Source organism: Rana temporaria, chromosome 6 (genome assembly GCF_905171775.1).
Source record: "Rana temporaria chromosome 6, aRanTem1.1, whole genome shotgun sequence".
Classification (NCBI taxonomy): domain Eukaryota; kingdom Metazoa; phylum Chordata; class Amphibia; order Anura; family Ranidae; genus Rana; species Rana temporaria.
The window spans coordinates 10189013-10209258 of NC_053494.1; the positions used below are offsets into that span (position 1 = coordinate 10189013).

Here is a 20246-nt window from a genome sequence, read left to right on the forward strand (position 1 = left end):
CAGTAGCAGATCCTCCATCAGGTTTTATTCTTTATCAGTTTTCATATAAAGTCATATGGGTTCAGAAAGATACAAGTGAACTTTGAACTCATTCCAAATATCTGCACTTAGTCGATGCATTTTTTACATTTTACAAGAGATTTATATGCCTTACTTTTTTTTTGCCTTGACAGAAACTGGTTGGGTGAGCTATTTGAAGGCAGATTTATAGAAGGCATTATTGTCCACATTTTCTTGAAAAACATTATGTAGTTCCACTTATAGCCACAAGATGTCAGCACAAAGCTACCTAAATGACAATGTATACCAACCAGCCTTTCCCAACCCTTTTCATAAGGAGGGACCAATAGGTTTCAGGTCTCAGGGAATCCCTGCTAATAGTGGCCCAGATTCAAGAAGCAATTGCGCCTGTGTAACCATAGGTTACGCAGCGCAATTGCTTACTTGCTCCGGCGTTACGAATGCTCCTGATTCAGGAACATCGTAACGCCGACTGCAGCCTAAAATCTGCGTGGCATAAGGCTCTTATGCCACGCAGATTTTAGGCTGCATTCTTGCGTTGACCGCTAGGGGGCGCTCCCATTGTGATCAGCGTATAGTATGCAAATTGCATACTAACACCGATTCACAATTGTTGCGCGGGCCCTGCGTACGCAAGTTACGTCGTTTCCGTACGGCGTGCTTAGCGTAAGGCTGCTCCTGCTAATAGCAGGCGCAGCCAATGCTAAGGATACCCGTCGTTCCCGCGTCGCACAATTTGAAATCTACATCGTTTGCGTAAGTGATTCGTGAATATTTTCAGACAGAGACTTGTGTAGTGTTCCCTCCCATTGGTGGAGAAATGCCTACTACGATGCCTAAAATAAAAGTGTCCCCTTACATTGGTGGTTGCCAACTGTCCCGGGACAGTCATGGTTTTTATAAAGCTATCCCGACACGACTTTATCTGAAGTGTTACCAGGAGTAGCAAAGAACGCATAGCTCCCTACTATCCCTGATTTCGAGGGGCTGTCCCTGATTTGGAGCAATGTCCCTCTGTCCCTCATTCCTCCTCATTTGTCCCTCATTTTGGTCTGATCTATAGAGTTGTATATAAAACGCACTTTTTTTCTATCAAAAAGTGTTTCCCAGCGCTAAACCTTTCATCTCATTTCTAAATTGCTGCATTTGTAAATTTAAAAAGCCAATATAAAAGAATAGTAGTGGTAAAAAAAAGCCCTTGTGGATTTAATTCATGATTTTTTTTTGGCTCATTCTCCTTTAAGGGGGCGTGGCAGGAGGCGTGTCCTATGCCTACATATGCTTGTTAGTAGGTGTCACTCATTCCCATCTCAAAATGTTGGGAGGTATGAGAAGGGTACACACAGGGGCACGTCTCTGCAAAGCCCCGACTCTCTGGTAAGTAAGTGAGGAGGTTACAGGGTTAGGGAGAGGGTGACCCGGTGGGGATCGGGGGGCACACGAAGGGGGGGGGACAAAGAGGACAAGGAGAGATCTTGCACCATTGCAGGGCTGCACATGATGTCATTCTCTGGCCAGAATTCATCTTTGTTTCCACCAATCACAGAGCTCTAATATGCTGCAATTTACCCCTCCACACCCCAGATATGCAAACCCCATTGTATAAAACGATCTGAAAAAACATTGGTGCCAGCTTGACTTATGGTCTTGTGGTTGAAATGAACCCAAGTCACACCAACATTGTCCCATAGTGTAAAGTCTTTCCAGTAGAGTAGGAGGTTAGTATAGCAGCAAAAGGGAGGAGCAACGTCATATTAAGACCCTTGGAATGAGATAATGGACAAGCCATATCCGGATATGTTGGGTGCACATGGTGCATGTTAACATGCGATACCCATTCCATGTCCTTATCCTGTACAGGTGTTGGTACTAAAAACTGGGACAGTCCTTTAGTCTAGATTAGGAGGTCCAGAACATCACACAAGCTCATCATTTCGAATGCGACAGTTGGCCAAATAGTGGCAGATGCTGTAAAATATAAATACGATGCAGACCGAGGCCAATATACCGGACAGTGACCCCAAAAGGTAGAGAGACATTCTCTTCTCGGCCGGGAATCGGACCAGGCACGTGAAGGGCCCAGGGCACAGGTGGGTAGAGCATTCAATGGGGTCGCCAGACACCATCGGCAGATGCCACCACAGCAAGAAGTAGAGGAACGCCAGCTCCCCCACCAGCCGCAGGACGATGCAGAACATGTAGAGGACAAGCAACGTTCTCTGATGGTGAAAATCAAGCACCAAATCCTTGTGGGCAATGTCCGATGACCACGTCCCTAGCAAAGGCCCATTGGGGCGGTCAGCTTTGCTTTTCATGGCAGATTTGGTGAGCTTGTGCCGGAGCTGGGAGGTGAAAAGCTCCATGAGGAGGACGGAAATCACGAAGAAGACGTAGGCGCTGTTCCACAGGGAGACAATGGGCACGCTGAAGTGGTTGCTGAAACAAGCTTTCCGGCAGAACTCGGAGGTTTGGTTGCCCTGGCAGTCAAAGTCCATGTCCAGTTTTCCCCAGGGGAGCTCCGACACGTAGAGAGTAAGAAGACGGACCACAGCGAAACCAAACCACATGGTCCTCCCCGTGTAGTCTGTGGTGGCCTCCAGAGCTGTGCGGAGGATCGGGATGAGGCCAGTGACCATCGCCATCTAGAATACAGAAGAAAAATGCGTTCGTTAAAAAGGGGCACATTACTTTTTCTAATTACCATCCTGAAGGGAACCTCCAAGCATTGAAACATGGCTGCCGCCATTACTGATGTTTGAGTGGTGGAGCTCCGCTTTAATGCATTCTAATAAAAAAAAAAAATATCGCAAATTTGAAAACCCAGAAAATCCATCCGTTTAGATGCGGCATTCATTATTTCCGATAAATTTGTATTCGTTACTTTCACCAACAGCCAAATTTGAAAGGAAATTCCAATACCTATAACTTAATAGTTAAGTTATTAGTTAATTATTTCAGCTTTTCGAATATCCAAACTTCATTTTTTTTTTTAAGTTCACAATTTTTCAATTTTTTTAGAATCTATTTTTTTAGAATCCAGATTCTCAAAGGGCTTACGACGGCGCAACGCCATGTACGCCGTCGTAAGTCCTAATAGGGGTCGTCGTATCTATGCGACTGGTTCTTAGAATCAGTTACGCATAGATATCCATTCAATCCGACAGGCGTAAGGCTCTTACGCTGTTGGATCTTTTTTTTTTTTTTCGCCGCAAGGTGTCGTTTTCCCCGTCGAGTATGCAAATTAGCTAACTACACAAATTCCCAAACGTACGCGCGGTCGACGCAGTGAAGTTACGACGTTTCCGTAAGTTTTGCGCGGCGTAAAGTTGCCCCTGCTATATGAGGGGCAACCAATGTTAAGTATGGCCGTCGTTCCCGCGTCGAAATTAAAAAATTTACGTCGTTTGCGTAAGTCGTCCGTGAATGGGGCTGGACGCCATTTACATTCACGTCGAAAACCAATGACGTCCTTGCGACGTCATTTGGAGCAATGCACCCTGGGATATTTTTCGAACGGCGTATGCACAGTACGTCCGGTGCGGGAACGCGCTTAATTTAAATGCTCCACACCCCCTACCCGGCTAATTTGAATTAGGCGGGCTTGCGCCAGGTGATTTACGCTACGCCGCCGCAACTTTACAGGCAAGTTCTTTGTGAATAAAGCACTTGCCTGTAAAATTTGTGGCGGCGTAACGTAAATGAGATACGTTACGCCCGCTGAGTTTTACACCCAGGTACGAGAATCTGGGCCAATGTTTTTATTTTTTATTTTTTTATTTCCGGTTTATTATTATTATTTACAAATATTCAGAAAAGTTTGTTAAACAGGTTTTCGTTAATTTGGATATTTCCGAATTAACACATTTGTTGAAATTTGTTAAAATAAATAAATGAATTTGGAACAAAACAAATTGCACATGTCTAATAAAATAATCAATCAATCAATCCCAGTGGTGGAGGTCTGCTGGGGTACACAGTATGTGAGACGGTGCTGGGACCTAACCCGAGCCCCTCCCTGCAGCACACGGTTATAAATCCCATGGCTTTGTTTTATATACAGTTTGCTTTTGCCTTGGGTAATGTTTCTACAGAAAACAGAATGTTACATTGTATCTGATGGGGGATGTTATGTTGCTGGAGGACAAGTGTTTTAGTGTTTGCCGACACTGCGCTGGTTGTTATTTCATCACACCAATATAATGCAAATCTACAAAGAGCAATAAAATAAATATGATCGGCTCTCAAAAAGGGACATTTGTTGTGTGAAGAACGACTCAAAGCAGCTCAGCATCTCGACTCTGGAAACTGGTGATGTCACAGGATCAGGGAGCGCTCTCAATATTTAACCACTTGCTTACTGGGCACATATACCCCCTTCCTTCCCAGGCGAAATTTCAGCTTTCGGCACTGTCACGCTTTAAATAAAAATTGCGCGGTCGTGTGACCTGGCTCCCAAACAAAATCGACGTCTTTTTTTCCCCCCCACAAGTAGAGCTTTCCTTTGGTGGTATTTGATCATCTCTGCGGTTTTTATTTTTTGCGCTATAAACAAAAAAAAGCGCGACAATTTTGAAAAAAAAATAAAATTTTTGTTTTACTTTTTGCTTTTTCTCAGTTTAGGCCAATACGTATTCTTCTACATATTTTTTTTTGGGGGGGGGGGATATTGCAATAAGTGTATAGTGATTGGTTTGCGCAAAAGTTATAGCGGCTACAAAATAGGGGATAGAATTCTGACCTTTTTCTATTATTATTTTTTTTACTAGTAATGGCGGCGATCTGCGATTTTTATCAGGACTGCGATATTGAGGCGCACACATCGGACAATTTTGACACATTTTTGTGACCATTCACATTTATACAGCGAACAGTGCTATAAATATGCACTGATTACTGTAAAAATGTGACTGGCAGGGAAGGGGTTAACAGTAGGGGGCGATCAAGGGGTTAAATGTGTACCCTGGGAGTGATTCTTACTGTAGGGGGAGGGGACTGACTGGGGGAGGTGACCGATGCTGTGTCCCTATGTACAAGGGACACAGCATCGGTCTCCTCTCCCTGACAGGACGTGGAGCTCTGTGATTACACACACAGATCCACGTCCTTGCTCTGTCACTGCCGATCGCGGGTACCTGGTGGACATCGCGGCTGCCAGGCACGTGCATTGGCATCTCAGTGGCGCGCGCCCCCAGTGGCGGGAGGACCAGAGGCCGTAAAAAGACGGCCTCCCGGCATTGTAGAGCCACCTTGTGGCCGTCTTTTTACTATGGCTCTGAAGAAGTTAAAGAGCAGATGGTGTTGGCTTGGGGGGGGGGGGGAGATTAAAAAAAAAAAAATAATAATAATAATAATAATAATAATAATAATAATAATAATCGCTATTGCACAGTTCAATTATTATTTTTTTGTTGTTGTTGTTTTTTTGATTCTTTTAGCATGACAGTTGTCACTTTGTATTTTTTTTAATCCTTATTTTACTGCGCTGTGATTTTGAGACTTCTCAGTTTGAAATTGAGCCGTGACACTGCCTGCATGGAGTTTGCATGTTCTCCCCGTTGTACTACATCAGTCCAGCTGAACATTATTAGTGATTGCAATAGGTTATGAGATCTCATAAGGACAGTTTGTCAAGGGAAGGTTAGAGCAGCAGACAGCGGCGCTGCCGGTCTCCGAGATAACATTTGCTACATTCCGTCATCTTTCCACAAGATATCCATGAACATCTACATAACATTCACACGTTCTTCTGTCATCGGCCAAGATTTTTTTTTTTTTATTACAGTCAGGGCCGTCTTAATAGCATCATGGGCCCCTGGGAAAAGTAATGCTCTGGGGCCCTTACAATGATGACAGTGCAGGTAAACCGACATCAAGAAGGTAGGAGGCAGACTGCCTCCCCTTTGCATCTATCACTCTCAGTGCCATCATGGGGCTCCCAATTTCAGGGCAGCGTGGGCTCAAGGATCAGCTGCTTTGGGGAGAGTGTAGGGGGCCCCCCATGCCGCTGTGGCCCCTGGGCAGTGCCCAGGTGTGCCCTCTCATTAAGACAGCCCTGATTACAGTAAGGGGTTGTGACAGACCTAGCTGCGACAGAGGCTTTTGGAGAGGACTGAATGCGAGCCTCTTGCCTTCCGATTATGGGCCAGGGCCTCAAAACAGGAAGGCGGATGGGTTATCCCGGCAGACAGACCTGGAACCTTAAGACTACTTTTCCAACATCCTTGAGTTGACCCGTTCGGGGTCCCACTGTGGCTGTTGGACTGTTTCTCAGGGGGGAGTATTGTCATGGACCTTGGAATGCTGAAGTGTTCCAAGGGGGGTCTTCTGCCCTGTCTTAAGGCTAACCCCCCCCCCCCCTCCAGACGGCTCCATGGTCTGGAGGAAAAGCATTGTACTTTGATTGCCCCCCCTGGGGCTTCTGTCTCATTACACATAGCAGTCCTCCTATTCAAGCTATCGGACCAATCCCTGCTGACCCTGTTTCAAGTCCTCTGGCTAAGAGGACCTAATTGAGAACTGCAATGTACTTTACAATTGACCAATAGGAAAGCGGTTGTTCGGGGGCGGGGTGTTCAAACTGCTGTATAAAAGTGTGTTGTGTGCATCCAATAAATGAGTTTCCTGTTTGAACTTACATGCAGCCTGCCTGGTGTTTGTTGTGATGGATTTCGAACGGCACATAGCTGTAGTTCGGATCCCGGAGCCTTGGATGACCGAACCATCAGACCTTGCGATCTGCAATCTGATTCAATAGCAGCAGAGGAGTGTCGGGAGAGCGGAACCGAGCGAGCAAGGGTCTCGTTACAGGGGTGTATTGATAAAAACAAAAAACAAATTGGCAGAGTCAAGATTGCATGAATCTGATATAATTAGAGCAATGACAGGAGAGAGGGGGCAGCGCTCCTGCGCCCTTTATAGACACGCCGCCACTGTACCTTCATATAATAGTTTTTTTTCCCCCTCGGTCATTTGTTTCAGACATTAACTGCTAGTTTTATCAAAATAACATCAGTTTCAGGGCTAAATGGATACCGTGGGCCAGATTCTCGAAGGCGTTACGACGGCGCAACACCATTAGCGCCGTCGTAACTCCTCATCTGGCCCCAGGTATCTATGCGACTGATTCTTAGAATCAGTTGCGCATAGGTACCCATTAGATCTGACAAGCGTAAGGCTGTTACGCTGTCAGATCTTAAAAGTAATTTTTTTTCCCCCCGCTAGGTGTCGCATCGTCGCTTTTCCCCGTCGTCTATGCAAATGAGGTAAGTACGGCGATTCCCGAACATACGCGAGGTCGACGCAGCGAATTAACGTCGTTTGCGTAGCGTACCCGACGCGTAAGGTTGCCCCTGCTATTAGCAGGGGCAACCAATGTTAACTATGGCCGTCGTTCCCGCGTCGAATTGAATCAAAATTACGTAGTTTGCGTAAGACGTCCGTGAATGGCGCTGGACGCCATTTACGTATACATCTAGGCAAATGACGTCGGGGCGACGTCATTTAGCGCAATGCACGTCGGGTAATTTACCCGACGGAGCATGCGCAGTACGCTCGGCGCGGGAGCGCGCCTAATTTAAATGGTGCCCGCCCCATTTGAATTGGGCGGGCTTGCGCCGAGCAATCTAACGATACACCGCCGCAAGTTTACAGGTAAGTGTTCTGAGAATCAGGATTTAAACCTGTAGACCTGCGGCGGTGTAACGTAGAGCTCATACATTACGCTGCCCAGGAGCAGCGCTAATGTATGAGAATCTGGCCCCGTATGTCTATAATTATGAGTTTACAGCCTTGGTTTATAAGCAGCCCAGGGCCGAGAAGACACGCCGAGCACCTTGATCAATCCTTACATGGGAAGCATCGGAGGTGGCATTGTCTGAGGAGTCACATAAAATGTTTGATGATCGCTCACTACTTTCTATGAAAATGAGTCACAGTTGGAATGAGCTCAGCCGGCTCGAGTCATCCAACACTCCCATGAAAGCTGTGCGCCCCCCCGCCAACCAATGACTGCCAGCGGATAGAGGATGTAGACAAGTAGGGAGTAGATAGGTCACCGGGATCATTTATCAGCTGTCAGTTAGTCCCTAGAAATGTAAAAGGAAGCCAAAGTCCATGACAGCAGCCGGTTCTCTTTTCCACTACTTGGACCTGACTAATCAAATGTTTAGCACTGCCAAGTGTAGGAGAGGTAATAGAGGTAGTAGAGGGTAGAAGAGAAGGCAGGGTGTCCATTTAATAATTGGGATGCGTTTTCACATAATGCCTAGAGCAGCCATTCTCAACCAGCGTTTTGTGGAGCTGTGGGGTTCCCCCAGAGCAGGGGCGGACTGACAACTCATGGGGCCCCCGGGCAATAGAAGATTATGGGGCCCCCGGGCTTACAGATGGCCACCACGCCAGGAGGCAGTGCAGAGGCGGGGCAGCTAAAATCTCTGGATTTTCACATCAAAAGCATGTCGGTTTTGGACATATGAGGGACAGATGTAAAAAAAAAAAAAAAGATTTTTACATACTGTCCCTGGTTTTACTGAGCCTGGCAACCCTGATGGGGCCCCCTAGTGGCATGGGGCCCTCGGGCAGTGCCCGAGAGCCTCAATGGTCAGTCCGCCCCTGCTCCAGAGGCCGTTAGAGGTTTCCTCCAACTGTGGTTGATTGACCTCCCTTCTGATGGGGTCTTCATAGTTCCAGGGCCAATGCTGCTTGGCGGGGCCAGTAGGATCACTGCAATTTAGGTATATGTAGGGGTGGCATTCTTCCCACTGATCACCAATGTAAGGGACATTCTTCCCACTGATCACCAATGTAAGGAACATTCTTCTCACTGATCACCAATGTAAGGAACATTCTTCTCACTGATCACCAATGTAAGGAGCATTCTTCTCACTGATCACCAATGTAAGGAACATTCTTCTCACTGATCACCAATGTAAGGGACATTATTCCCACCGATCACCAATGTAAGGGACATTCTTCCCACTGATCACCAATGTAAGGGACATTCTTCTCACTGATCACCAATGTAAGGGACATTCTTCTCACTGATCACCAATGTAAGGAACATTCTTCCCACTGATCACCAATGTAAGGAACATTCTTCCCACTGATCACCAATGTAAGGAACATTCTTCTCACTGATCACCAATGTAAGGGACATTCTTCCCACTGATCACCAATGTAAGGAACATTCTTCCCACTGATCACCAATGTAAGGAACATTCTTCCCACTGATCACCAATGTAAGGAGCATTCTTCTCACTGATCACCAATGTAAGGGACATTCTTCCCACTGATCACCAATGTAAGGGACATTCTTCCCACTGATCACCAATGTAAGGAACATTCTTCCCACTGATCACCAATGTAAGGAACATTCTTCCCACTGATCACCAATGTAAGGGACATTCTTCCCACTGATCACCAATGTAAGGGACATTCTTCTCACTGATCACCAATGTAAGGGACATTCTTCTCACTGATCACCAATGTAAGGGACATTCTTCCCACTGATCACCAATGTAAGGACCATTCTTCCCACTGATCACCAATGTGAGGAGCATTCTTCTCACTGATGACCAATGTAAGGAACATTCTTCTCACTGATCACCAATGTAAGGAACATTCTTCTCACTGATCACCAATGTAAGGAACATTCTTCCCACTGATCACCAATGTAAGGGACATTCTTCTCACTGATCACCAATGTAAGGGACATTCTTCTCACTGATCACCAATGTAAGGGACATTCTTCTCACTGATGACCAATGTAAGGAACATTCTTCCCACTGATCACCAATGTAAGGAACATTCTTCCCACTGATCACCAATGTAAGGAGCATTCTTCTCACTGATCACCAATGTAAGGGACATTCTTCCCACTGATCACCAATGTAAGGGACATTCTTCCCACTGATCACCAATGTAAGGGACATTCTTCCCACTGATCACCAATGTAAGGAACATTCTTCCCACTGATCACCAATGTAAGGGACATTCTTCCCACTGATCACCAATGTAAGGACCATTCTTCCCACTGATCACCAATGTAAGGGACATTCTTCCCACTGATCACCAATGTAAGGAACATTCTTCCCACTGATCACCAATGTAAGGGACATTCTTCTCACTGATCACCAATGTAAGGAACATTCTTCTCACTGATCACCAATGTAAGGAACATTCTTCTCACTGATCACCAATGTAAGGGACATTCTTCCCACTGATCACCAATGTAAGGGACATTCTTCTCACTGATCACCAATGTAAGGAACATTCTTCCCACTGATCACCAACTGATATAGTATGGAAAAAAAAAAAATATGGAAAGGTTACTTATTCATTACTAATATTACAGAGCAGAATGTTAATCGGAGGATTCATAAGATTGCCATTAAGAAAATAAAAATAAAAAATTGTTGGCCTATTAAAAAAAGTTAGCCCATGTTCTGTAATGCATTCCTGTGCTCATTTAGGGGTTCTGAAGATGCAACATATTTTTTTATTAAAGGCCGCATTTTTTTCAGTCTATGAAACACGGATTGATGGTCCATGTATATCATTTTAACAGGCGCCCTTCAAATGCATGTGTTCTTTTTCCGCAAGCTAGAAATAGTGCCTCAAATCATCAAAAATACAACATGTCCATTTTTCTTCTGCGATTTTGTGTGTTGTGGGGCATCTAACGTGCGCTTTGACACATTGGCAACAGGTATTGGCAAGCCTTGATCAAAGGTTGTTCACTTTATCTACTTCAAATTCTAAAACTCATTGGAAACCAGATCATTGCCTGTCAAATAATGCATGTCAATGCACAAAGAAAACATACGTTGACACAAAAAAAAAAAAAACACAGACACACACAAAAAAAAAAAAAAAAACACAGACACACACAAAAAAAAAAAAAAAAAACACACCACACACAACACACCTCTACACACACAGATCTGAAATTGGCTCCTAAAGTGAAGCCATTTACAGGTAGAGACTCACCTTGACGGATGTTAGTTGTGACAAGGATGAGAAAGTGCCGATTCAGAGATTATTTTAATTAGACTCCAAAACAAAGAAGTCACTTCCAGTCCAGTTGGATTGTCAGCTCTGAAGGCTAGTCCTCAGATGTCAGAGACAAAAACAAAAACTTAGAATGTTGTTTCTTTGAAGGAAGAACACCTAATCCAATGATTAGGACTTCACAATTGACTGTCAGCTTCGTGGGCCAGGATCTCTGAAGTTCCTGAAAATCTTTTGAACACTTCCTGCAGCTGAAGCATCTAGAATCTAAAAATATTTTTTTTTTTAAAGTGTCAGCTTTTTAGATCAGAGTTCTGATGCAAAGTGCACAGACGACGAAGAACAGTGTCTATAGATTTGTATCTCCCAGATCTGTCATCTAAAAACACTGGCGCCCCAGCTGAATAGACTGTAAGCTCTGCAGACCAGGACCAACCCGACGTCCAATCCAGAGGAGCTCTCAGGACTTATCAGTGATGGGTCGGTCTTTAGGTTGTGCTGGTGTCGGGGGCGTCATCCCTTCCTCAAATCTCACAAATAGAAAATGCTGTCTTTCCAGTTCCTAGATTAACCCTTCGTGCTCTGGTGCTATGAAAGATCAGAAATAAAAAAACGTACACAGTCATAGGAACTTTCAAAAATGAAAAGAATGTAAAAGTCGGCTCACCTGGTTACAATTCTGCAACACACCTTCCCCTAAAACCATCCCGTATTTACCCCTTCAAGGCAAAGTTACATATTTTCTGGACTTCTCCTGCAATATATACACATACCTCCTCTGCACTCATCCTTGTTGTGGAAATTTTACGAAGATGTATTTAATATGCGTTGTCATAGTGTCACCCAGTGTTAGTTCTCCCACAGCCCGCTCTAAAGAGCTGACTGGGGCAGACTGACGCTGGTTGATTCCCGTCTGGTAGTGGAAAACTTCTTGAGGTTGGAGCGAGATGTTTGCAGAGTGGGGATATGTCCGCCGGCGAAGGGCCCCTGTGCGATGCACAGACGATCGTGCATGGGGGGATGTGTTCACTCTGCAAGGACGAATAGGCGAATGTACGCTCTTGTCTCTGCTGTGTCTGATCAGCATGGTCGGGATTCGCAGCGTACACCTTCAGATAGCCTCCTATCCCCAGGAACGGTAGTATAATTCGGGTATGCGTTGTGCTCTGGAAAGGGCAGAATAAGGATTCCTATCAGCGGTAATACGAGTGTTTGTTTAGCTTCCATGCACCCTGTCTCTGCCCAGACAAAACCACAAGCCCATAAGCCTTTAGCCATTATTCATTGTTTGTTGCATTATTTATGTTGTTGTTTGTATTAACTAATCCTGTTGGAAGGATTTCCTGTGTTGTCACATCCTGTGTTTTCACATCCTTATTTGGTCATATCCTGTAAGGTCACATCCTGTGTTGGAGGTGATTGGCTGTTGGAGCCAGGACTTCCTGTTTGTAATTTATTTTGGGCCAGATCCAGAAAGAAATACATTGGCGCAGCGTATCAGAGATACACTACGCCTCCGTACCTTACCTGGCGCATTTTCAAATCCTCAGCGAGTTCACGCCGTAAGTTACGGCTGCGTAGTGTATTTCTGGCGGTGTATTTCAAATTGGGCGGGTTTCATTTAAATGAAGCGCGTCCCCGCGCCGAATGAAATGCGCATGCGTCGTTCCTAAATTTACCGCCGTGCATTGCGCTAAATGACGTCGCAACAACGTCATTTTTTGAACTTAGACGTGAGTTGCGTCCATCCCTATTCACGGACGACTTACGCAAAAAAAAAAATTCAAAATTCGACGCGGGAACGATGGCCATACTTAACATGGCAATTCTATCTATACGCCACAAAATACCAGCTTTAACTATACGCCGGAAAAAGCCGACTACAGACGACGTTAGAAAATGCGACGGCCGCGCGTACGTTCGTGGATCGTCGTAAATCGCTAATTTGCATACCCGACGCGGAAAACGCCACCCAGCGGACGCCGAAGTGTTGCATCTTAGATCCGAAGGCGTACGAAGACGTACGCCTGTCGGATCTAACCCAGAAGCCGTCGTATCTTGTTTTGAGGATTCAAAACAACGATACGACGCGGGAAATTTGAAAGTACGCCGGCGTATCAGTAGATACGCCGGCGTACTTCGTCTGTGGATCTGGCCCTTTGTCTTTTACGAATAAAAGAGCCAGTCATTCTGGTCTCTGGCAGTGATGCTGGGAACGTAGCTGTGGTGATGTCTGTTTACTGGGGTTGAATGGGAAATAGAATAATGGAAGAAGGTGGAGGAGATTCATATTACTGGAGTCACTGGATCTTCAACATTTTGATGACACCTTGTCCGGTTTATAAGTGACCCATGAGGTCATAAAATGCCTTAATGAGCTCTACAGCTTAGAGAACCATTGTTTCCATGACTTTCTGAAGAAGGAAGTCCTGGTAGGGATTCTGAGCCAACCAACAATTGGAGGCAGACATCATTGAGGAAGCCCTTGTAGGCAAACAGGGAGGTGGGGCAGCAAGCAGAGGGTAAGTATCAGTTGCAGAGGGGGTCAGCTGTCAAGCAGACCTATTGTTTTGCCCTTTAATCAGGGCCGATCCGCCCTATAGGCTCACTATGCAAGCCGCTTAGGGCCCCGCAAAGTTGCGGAGGGCCCCCCAAATTACTAGAGGCCCCGTCTGGTATAAAGTAATTTTCGGCCCCTCCCCCAGCTTCTCAACTCGCTGGCTGCATGGGAGAAGAGGTATGAAGTCAGCACCCCCCGCTTCTCACTTTAACGTAAGATGTCATTTCCGACAGCAGAACACCCCCTCCCCCCGCTTCAATGTGACATGTAATTTTGCTTAGGGCCCCAGGGAGGTCAGGATCGGCACTGCCTTTAATAGACCCACATACTTTGCCTATTTAAAATGATAGAATCTCTTTAAGTCCCGACCATCATTTACTCATCTTCATGGCTCTTCTCAGCCGCTCCTTCCTTCATCATTACCAATAATGTTGGCATACCTCGTTCTTGACTCTCTGAATCCAGTAACATTCCACCTCTAGAGATTATTATGGGAAATCCGAGTTCATTCAAGTTCTGATAAAACCTTAATCTAAAATTTCGGCCCCGAAATGCGTTGGATTTTAAATGTGTGATGAAAGGGGGTGCTGTTGATCTTGAAGGGATGCAGCGAGCTCCTAACTTCCTGTTTGAGCTGACAACACGCTGTCCTTTCTGCATTCAGTGCCAAGCAGAGTTGTCAGCCCTGCCCAGGTCCCTTTTTGCTGGATCACAGAACACCTTTTTTGTTATTTTATGCAGATAATAAGGGGAGGAAGTGTTCAGGAGACCAATAAAAGCGAACCAAGAAGATCTGACTTCCACACTTTGAGATTCCATGTACAGCGCAGCGATGATGTCATCGCCACACTTACTATACAGTGGAACCTCGGATTACGAGTATAACCCTTTCCAGGAGAATGCTCGTAATCCAAAGTACTTGCATATCAAAGCGAGTTTCCTCATAGAAGTCAATGGAAACAAAAATAATTTGTTTCATATTGACTTTAATGGCATGCGGCCAGAGACAGGGGGGGCGCCAGAGAGCCTCGGAAACGACCGCAAAGGCCCAAGGACACTTCTGCTGACCTCGGCAAACCTCGGAAAGACTTTGGGCCAGATTCACGTAGAGCGGGCGCAATTTTACGTAACCGGTTTACGTTACACCGCCACAATTTTTCCGATTTAGTGCCCGATCCACAAAGCACTTACCTGGAAATTTGCGGCGGTGTATCGTAAACAGCTCTGGCGCAAGGCGGTCCAATTCAAATGGGGCGGGTACCATTTAAATTAGGCGCGCTCCCGCGCCGGACGTACTGCGCATGCTCCCGTCGCAAATTTCCCGACGTGCTTTGCGCAAAATTACGACGCGCCGACGTTTTGTGAATCGCGACGTGAAAAAAAGAGTGGCGCCGGAAAAATTTTAAATTTAAAAATAATTCAAAAGCGACGCGGGAAAGACAGGCATACTTTAACATGGTGGAGTACTTTTACACCATGTTAAAGGTGTACTATCTTTGCGACGGAAATCTAACACTCGCGACGACGTAACGACGGGACAAAGCTTTGTGGATCGCAGTAACTCCTAATTTGCATACCCAACGCTGGTTTACGACGCAAACTCCCCCCAGCGGCGGCACTGCATCCTAAGATCCGACAGTGTAAGTCCATTACACCTGTCGGATCTTCTGCCTATCTATGCGTAACTGATTCTATGAATGAGTCGCATAGTTAGAAACAGAGATACAACGGCGTATCAGGAGATACGCCGTCGTATCTCTTTTGTGAATCTGGCCCTTTGTTCCTGAGATTTGCCGAGGTCAGCCGAGCTGTCCTTGGGCCTTTTCATGCATTTCCAAATAGCGTTTGGCTCTACTCGGCTCTAGCGCCCCCCAACCTCAGGCCAAATGCGGTACTGCAGGCCCCGTTAGCTTGAATTCTGCTAGTTTTGCGAGACAACACTCGCAAACTGAGTCATAATTCTTATAAAAAAAAGTTACTTGTCTTTCAAGGTAGTATAATGAAGGTATTTCTGGTTGAACTTCAGATTAGAGAAGAAAGTTAAAAGACTGAAAAAGATGGGATTATAAAATAAAAGAAGAAAGAAAGCTGCAGCAAGTTCCATTGGGTTCTTCAGTCTAGTCCTCTTTCTGATGGTGGAATTGAGGTGTCCCGCAGAACTTACCTTCCGCACGTGACCATTACGTCCAGATTGTTTCACAACGCTCCAACCATCAATAGGTGTCAGGCCTTGTTTGCATTCTCCAGGAATGGGCCCGCAGCCTGAGTCTTGGTTTCAGAGCCCTGGGGGGGGGGGGGGTTCGGGTGTGTCAGTTGAGTAACAGTTACACCGCTGACGTGACCGATACGATCATCATATAGACCTGGGTGGGGGGAGGTGTAGCACACCTGACATTCTTTCCAGCCTGTGGATGGTGGATGGTTGCTGGGCGGCGGAGGTGGAGGAGGATGCTCTCATGTTGCAAAGTCACAATGAAGGTGTAACAGAATGCCATTATGTTACAGAAGGGATTAATGGAAGAAGGTGGAGGAGATTCATATTACTGGATCTTCAACATTGTGATGACACCTTGTCCGGTTAGAAGTGACCCATGAGGTCATCAAATGCCTCAATGAGCTCTCCAGCTTAGAGAACATAAACCATTGTTTCCATGACTTTCTGAAGAAGGGCCGCCTCACTCCAGTGCAAATAATAATAAATAAAAATGCCATAATTCTATCCCCTATTTTGTAGACGCTATAAATTTTGCGCAAACCAATCAATATAAGTTGATTATTGTGATTTTTTATTTATTTTTTATCAAAAATATGTAGAAGAATACATATAGGTAGATTCACGTACGGTGGCTTAACTTTGCCTCTCAAGTTAGAGAGGCAAGTGCAGTATTCACAAAGCACTTGCTCCGTAAGTTGCGGCGGCGTGGCGTAAATTGGCTGGCGTAAGCCCGCCTGATTCAAATGTGGAAGAGGTGGGCGTGTTTTATGGAAATTATTCGTGACCTCACGAAAATGACGCTTCGAACGAATGGCGCATGCGCCGTCCGTGGACGTATCCCAGTGCGCATGTTTCAAATCACGTCGCAAAAAGTCAATGCTTTCGACGTGAACGTAACTTATGCCCAGCCCCGTTCACGGACGAGTTACGCAAACGACGTAAAACGTGAAAAATTTGACGGCTTTCCGACGTCCATACTTAACATTGGCTGCGCCATCTTTTTGGTGGTTAATCTTTACGCCTGAAAACGCCTTACGTAAACGGCGTATCTTTACTGCCACGGCCGTGCGTACGTTCGTGAATAGGCGTATCTTGCTGATTTACATATTCTAGGCAGAAATCAGCATACACGCCTCTAGCGGCCAGCGTAAATAGACAGCTAAGATATGACGGCGTAGGAGACTTACGCTGGTCGTATCTTAGCAATATTTAAGCGTATCTCAGTTTGAGCATACGCTTAAATATACGACGGCGCGGATTTAGAGTTACGACGGTGTATCTACTGATACGCCGTCGTAACTGTACCTGAATCTGGCTAATATCGGCCTAAACTTAGAAAAAAATAGCTTAAAAAAAATAAAAATAAATCGGGGATATTTATTATTATAGCAAAATTGACGCTCTTTTTTTTTATTATAGCGCAAAAAAAAAAAAGAAGTGATCAAATACCACCAAAAGAAAGCTCTGTTTGTGGGAAAAAAAGGACGTCAATTTTGTTTGGGTGTCAAGTCACACGACCGCGCAATTGTCAGTTAAATCGATGCGATCTTGTCCAAATTGGCCCAGTACATATGTGTACGAATGTGTGTCCCAAGCGTGTTGAGATCCTACGGGGTAAATGACCGCACCAGCCAGCAAGACACTGGCTGCAAAAAAGCACCTTGAGGCGATTCAGTTGGCAATTGTAGCGCTATGCAAGTCATTCATTCATTTTTTCAGTGCCATATCGCAAAAAATGGCCTGGTCATTAAGGGGGCAAATCCTTCCGCTCCTTAACCCCTTCAATACCGGGTTTTTATACCCACCTCCATAACGGGCCAATTCTGGCACTTCTCTCCTACATGTACAAATCATCATTCTTTTGCTAGAAATTTGCTCAGAACCCCCAAACATATTATATATATATATATATATATATATATATATATATATATATATATATATATATATATATATATATATATATATATATATATATATATATATATATATATATATATATATATATATATATATATATATATAATGTTTATGTTTTTTTTTAGCAGACACCCTAGGGAATAAAATGACGGTCATTACAACTTTTTTTTCCCCCCCTCGCACGGTATTTGTGCAATAATTTTTCAAACGCCTTTTTTGGGGGGGAAACTCATGGAATGGCGCCAAACTTCGGGACTTAAAAATCTCCATAGGCGACGCTTGAATTTTTTTTTTTTTAACAGGTTACCAGTTTCGAGTTACAGAGGAGGTCTAGGGCTAGAATTGTTGCACTCGCTCTAACGCACGCGGCGACACCTCACATGTGTCGTTTGAACGGCGTTTACATATGTGGGCGTGACTTACGTGTGCGTTCGCTTCTGAGTGCGAGCTACCAGGGACAGGGGCGTTTTTATTTTTTTTATTATTTTCATTTATTACTTAATTTTTTTTATTTTTACACTTTTTTTTATTTATTTTTTATCACTTTTATTCCTATTACAAGGAATGTAAACATTCCTTGTAATAGAAATATATTGTGACAGGTCCTCTTTATGGAGAGATACGAGGCCAATAAGGCTCCATTCACACCAATGCGTTTTTTGATGCAGGGAATTTTTTTAATGTGGTTTCCTATGGAACATGTTCACATCAATGCCTCTGCATTTTTGGAAAAGGGTCGGGGACTGTTTTTTCCCACAAAAAAAAGAAGCGTTTTGCATGTAATAGAATTCAATGGACCCGCATCCAAAACGCAAGTACCGTGTTTTTACCGTAAATTTTTTGTGCGATTTGCCTTTTTCTTTTTTACCTGTTTATAGCTGGTTGTTAAAGGTAATGAAAAAAAATTCAAATTGTCGGCTTAAAAAAATAACTAAAAAATTAACCAAAAATAAAAGCAAATCGTGCTAAAAACCCTTTTTTTTTTTTTTTTTTTTAGCCTGCAATCTTTATTTTTTTTACATTTCCTTTAACAACCAGCTATAAACAGGTAATAAAAAAAAAAAAAGTCGCAAACCGCAAATCGCGGCAGAAACGTGGTGAAGACGTGGCAAAATTGCGGTACTTGCATTTTGGATTTGGGTGCATTGAATTCTATTACATGCAAAACGCTGCTTTTTGCGGGGAAAAAAAAAAGTCCCCAATCTTTCCAAAAATGCAGAGGCACAAAAAAGCATTGATGTGAACACGTTAAAATTTTTTCCTGCATTTCTGCAAAATGCTTTAAAAAAAAAACGCATTAGTGTGAATGGAGCCTTTTTCCCCGCAAAAAGCAGCATTTTGCATGTAATAGAATTCAATGGACCCACTCACCTATGCATGTTGCTTGTGAGCGTTTTTGTAGTGATTTTTGCGGTGCTTGCTGTGTTTTTCTATGAGCTTTTTTACCGCGATTTGCATTTTTTTCCTGTTTATAGCTGGTTGTTAAAAGGAAATGTAAAAAAAATAATAATACACAAATCGCGGTAAAAACATGTGTCGAAAAACGCAGCAAGCACCGCAAAAACGCTCAAAAGCAACATGCATAGGTGTAATTGGAGCTTCAAAAATCGCGGTACTTGCGTTTTGCATGTGGGTCCATTGAATTCTATTACATGCAAAAAGCTGCTTTTTGCGGGGGAAAAAACAGTCCCCGGCCCTTTCCAAAAACGCAGAGGCACTATAAAGCATTGATGTGAACATGTTCCATAGGAACCCATGTTAAAAAAATTCCCTGCATTCAGGGCTGGACTGGGACAGCAATTTGGCCCTGGACTTCATCCAAAGGAGAAATGGTCAACAAGCGCCTAGAGGCGATTCAGTTCCCATGTGCAGCGCTATATAAGTTTTTCACTCACTCAGACTGGCCCACTTTGACAGGTCTCTCCCATGGCGGCCGTACAACTCCCACACGCCACCCAAGCCCCCTCTCCCCCTTCACTAGCCACTAGCCGTTCTACTTTATTAGAGTAGAATGGCTGGTACTGGTACTCTTATAGGCAGTACCAGTGTGGAAGCTAGACATTATTTCACCCGGGGGAAAAGAATCAGTTCGGTGCCCCCCCCCCCTTATGGTACAAGATTAGGCAGAAGTGAGAAACTCCCAGGCCATAGCTGTTGAGTCAGCTGTCTGTCCCCTCCCCCCATGCTCCTCTGGTCCTCCCCCTGCTTCTTTGTTCCCCCCAGGTGAGCGCTGCAGGGAGGGAGAGACAGAGGAGCGGAGGGGGGGGCGGTAGTCCGCTGTCACTGAAGCCGGCCCACTGAGCCATCGGCCCTCCGGGAAACTCCCTGCAGTCCCAATGGCCAGTCCATCCCTGCCTGCATTTCTGCAAAATGCATCAAAAAACGCATTCGTGTGAATGGAGCCTGGATCCAGCCGAAGAGGATCTGGCTTCCTGACCATGTCTGAGTACTGTGTGACGGTACAGGCACTTGTAGTCCACCAGGGGGCGTGTGACAGGACGACAACACAGGAGGAAAAATAGG

General features: G+C 44.8%; 1 protein-coding gene across 2 annotated transcripts in view; it reads right to left on the bottom strand.

The window, feature by feature from the left end:
- Positions 1-1439: 1439 nt before the first annotated feature.
- The window catches only part of LOC120943049 (gap junction beta-3 protein-like), a 20562-nt gene continuing 1755 nt past the window's right edge, over positions 1440-20246 (bottom strand). Inside the window, exons 1-2 of one of the 2 annotated variants that reach the window (XM_040356117.1) lie at positions 11008-11142; positions 1440-2663 (exon numbers count right to left, since the gene is read on the bottom strand). In XM_040356117.1, the coding sequence (XP_040212051.1) occupies positions 1938-2663 (726 nt within the window). In that variant the 5' untranslated portion in view covers positions 11008-11142 and the 3' untranslated portion in view covers positions 1440-1937. Of the gene's footprint in view, positions 2664-11007; positions 11143-20246 lie in introns of those variants that run through there. The other variant, XM_040356116.1, reaches the window with a different exon arrangement.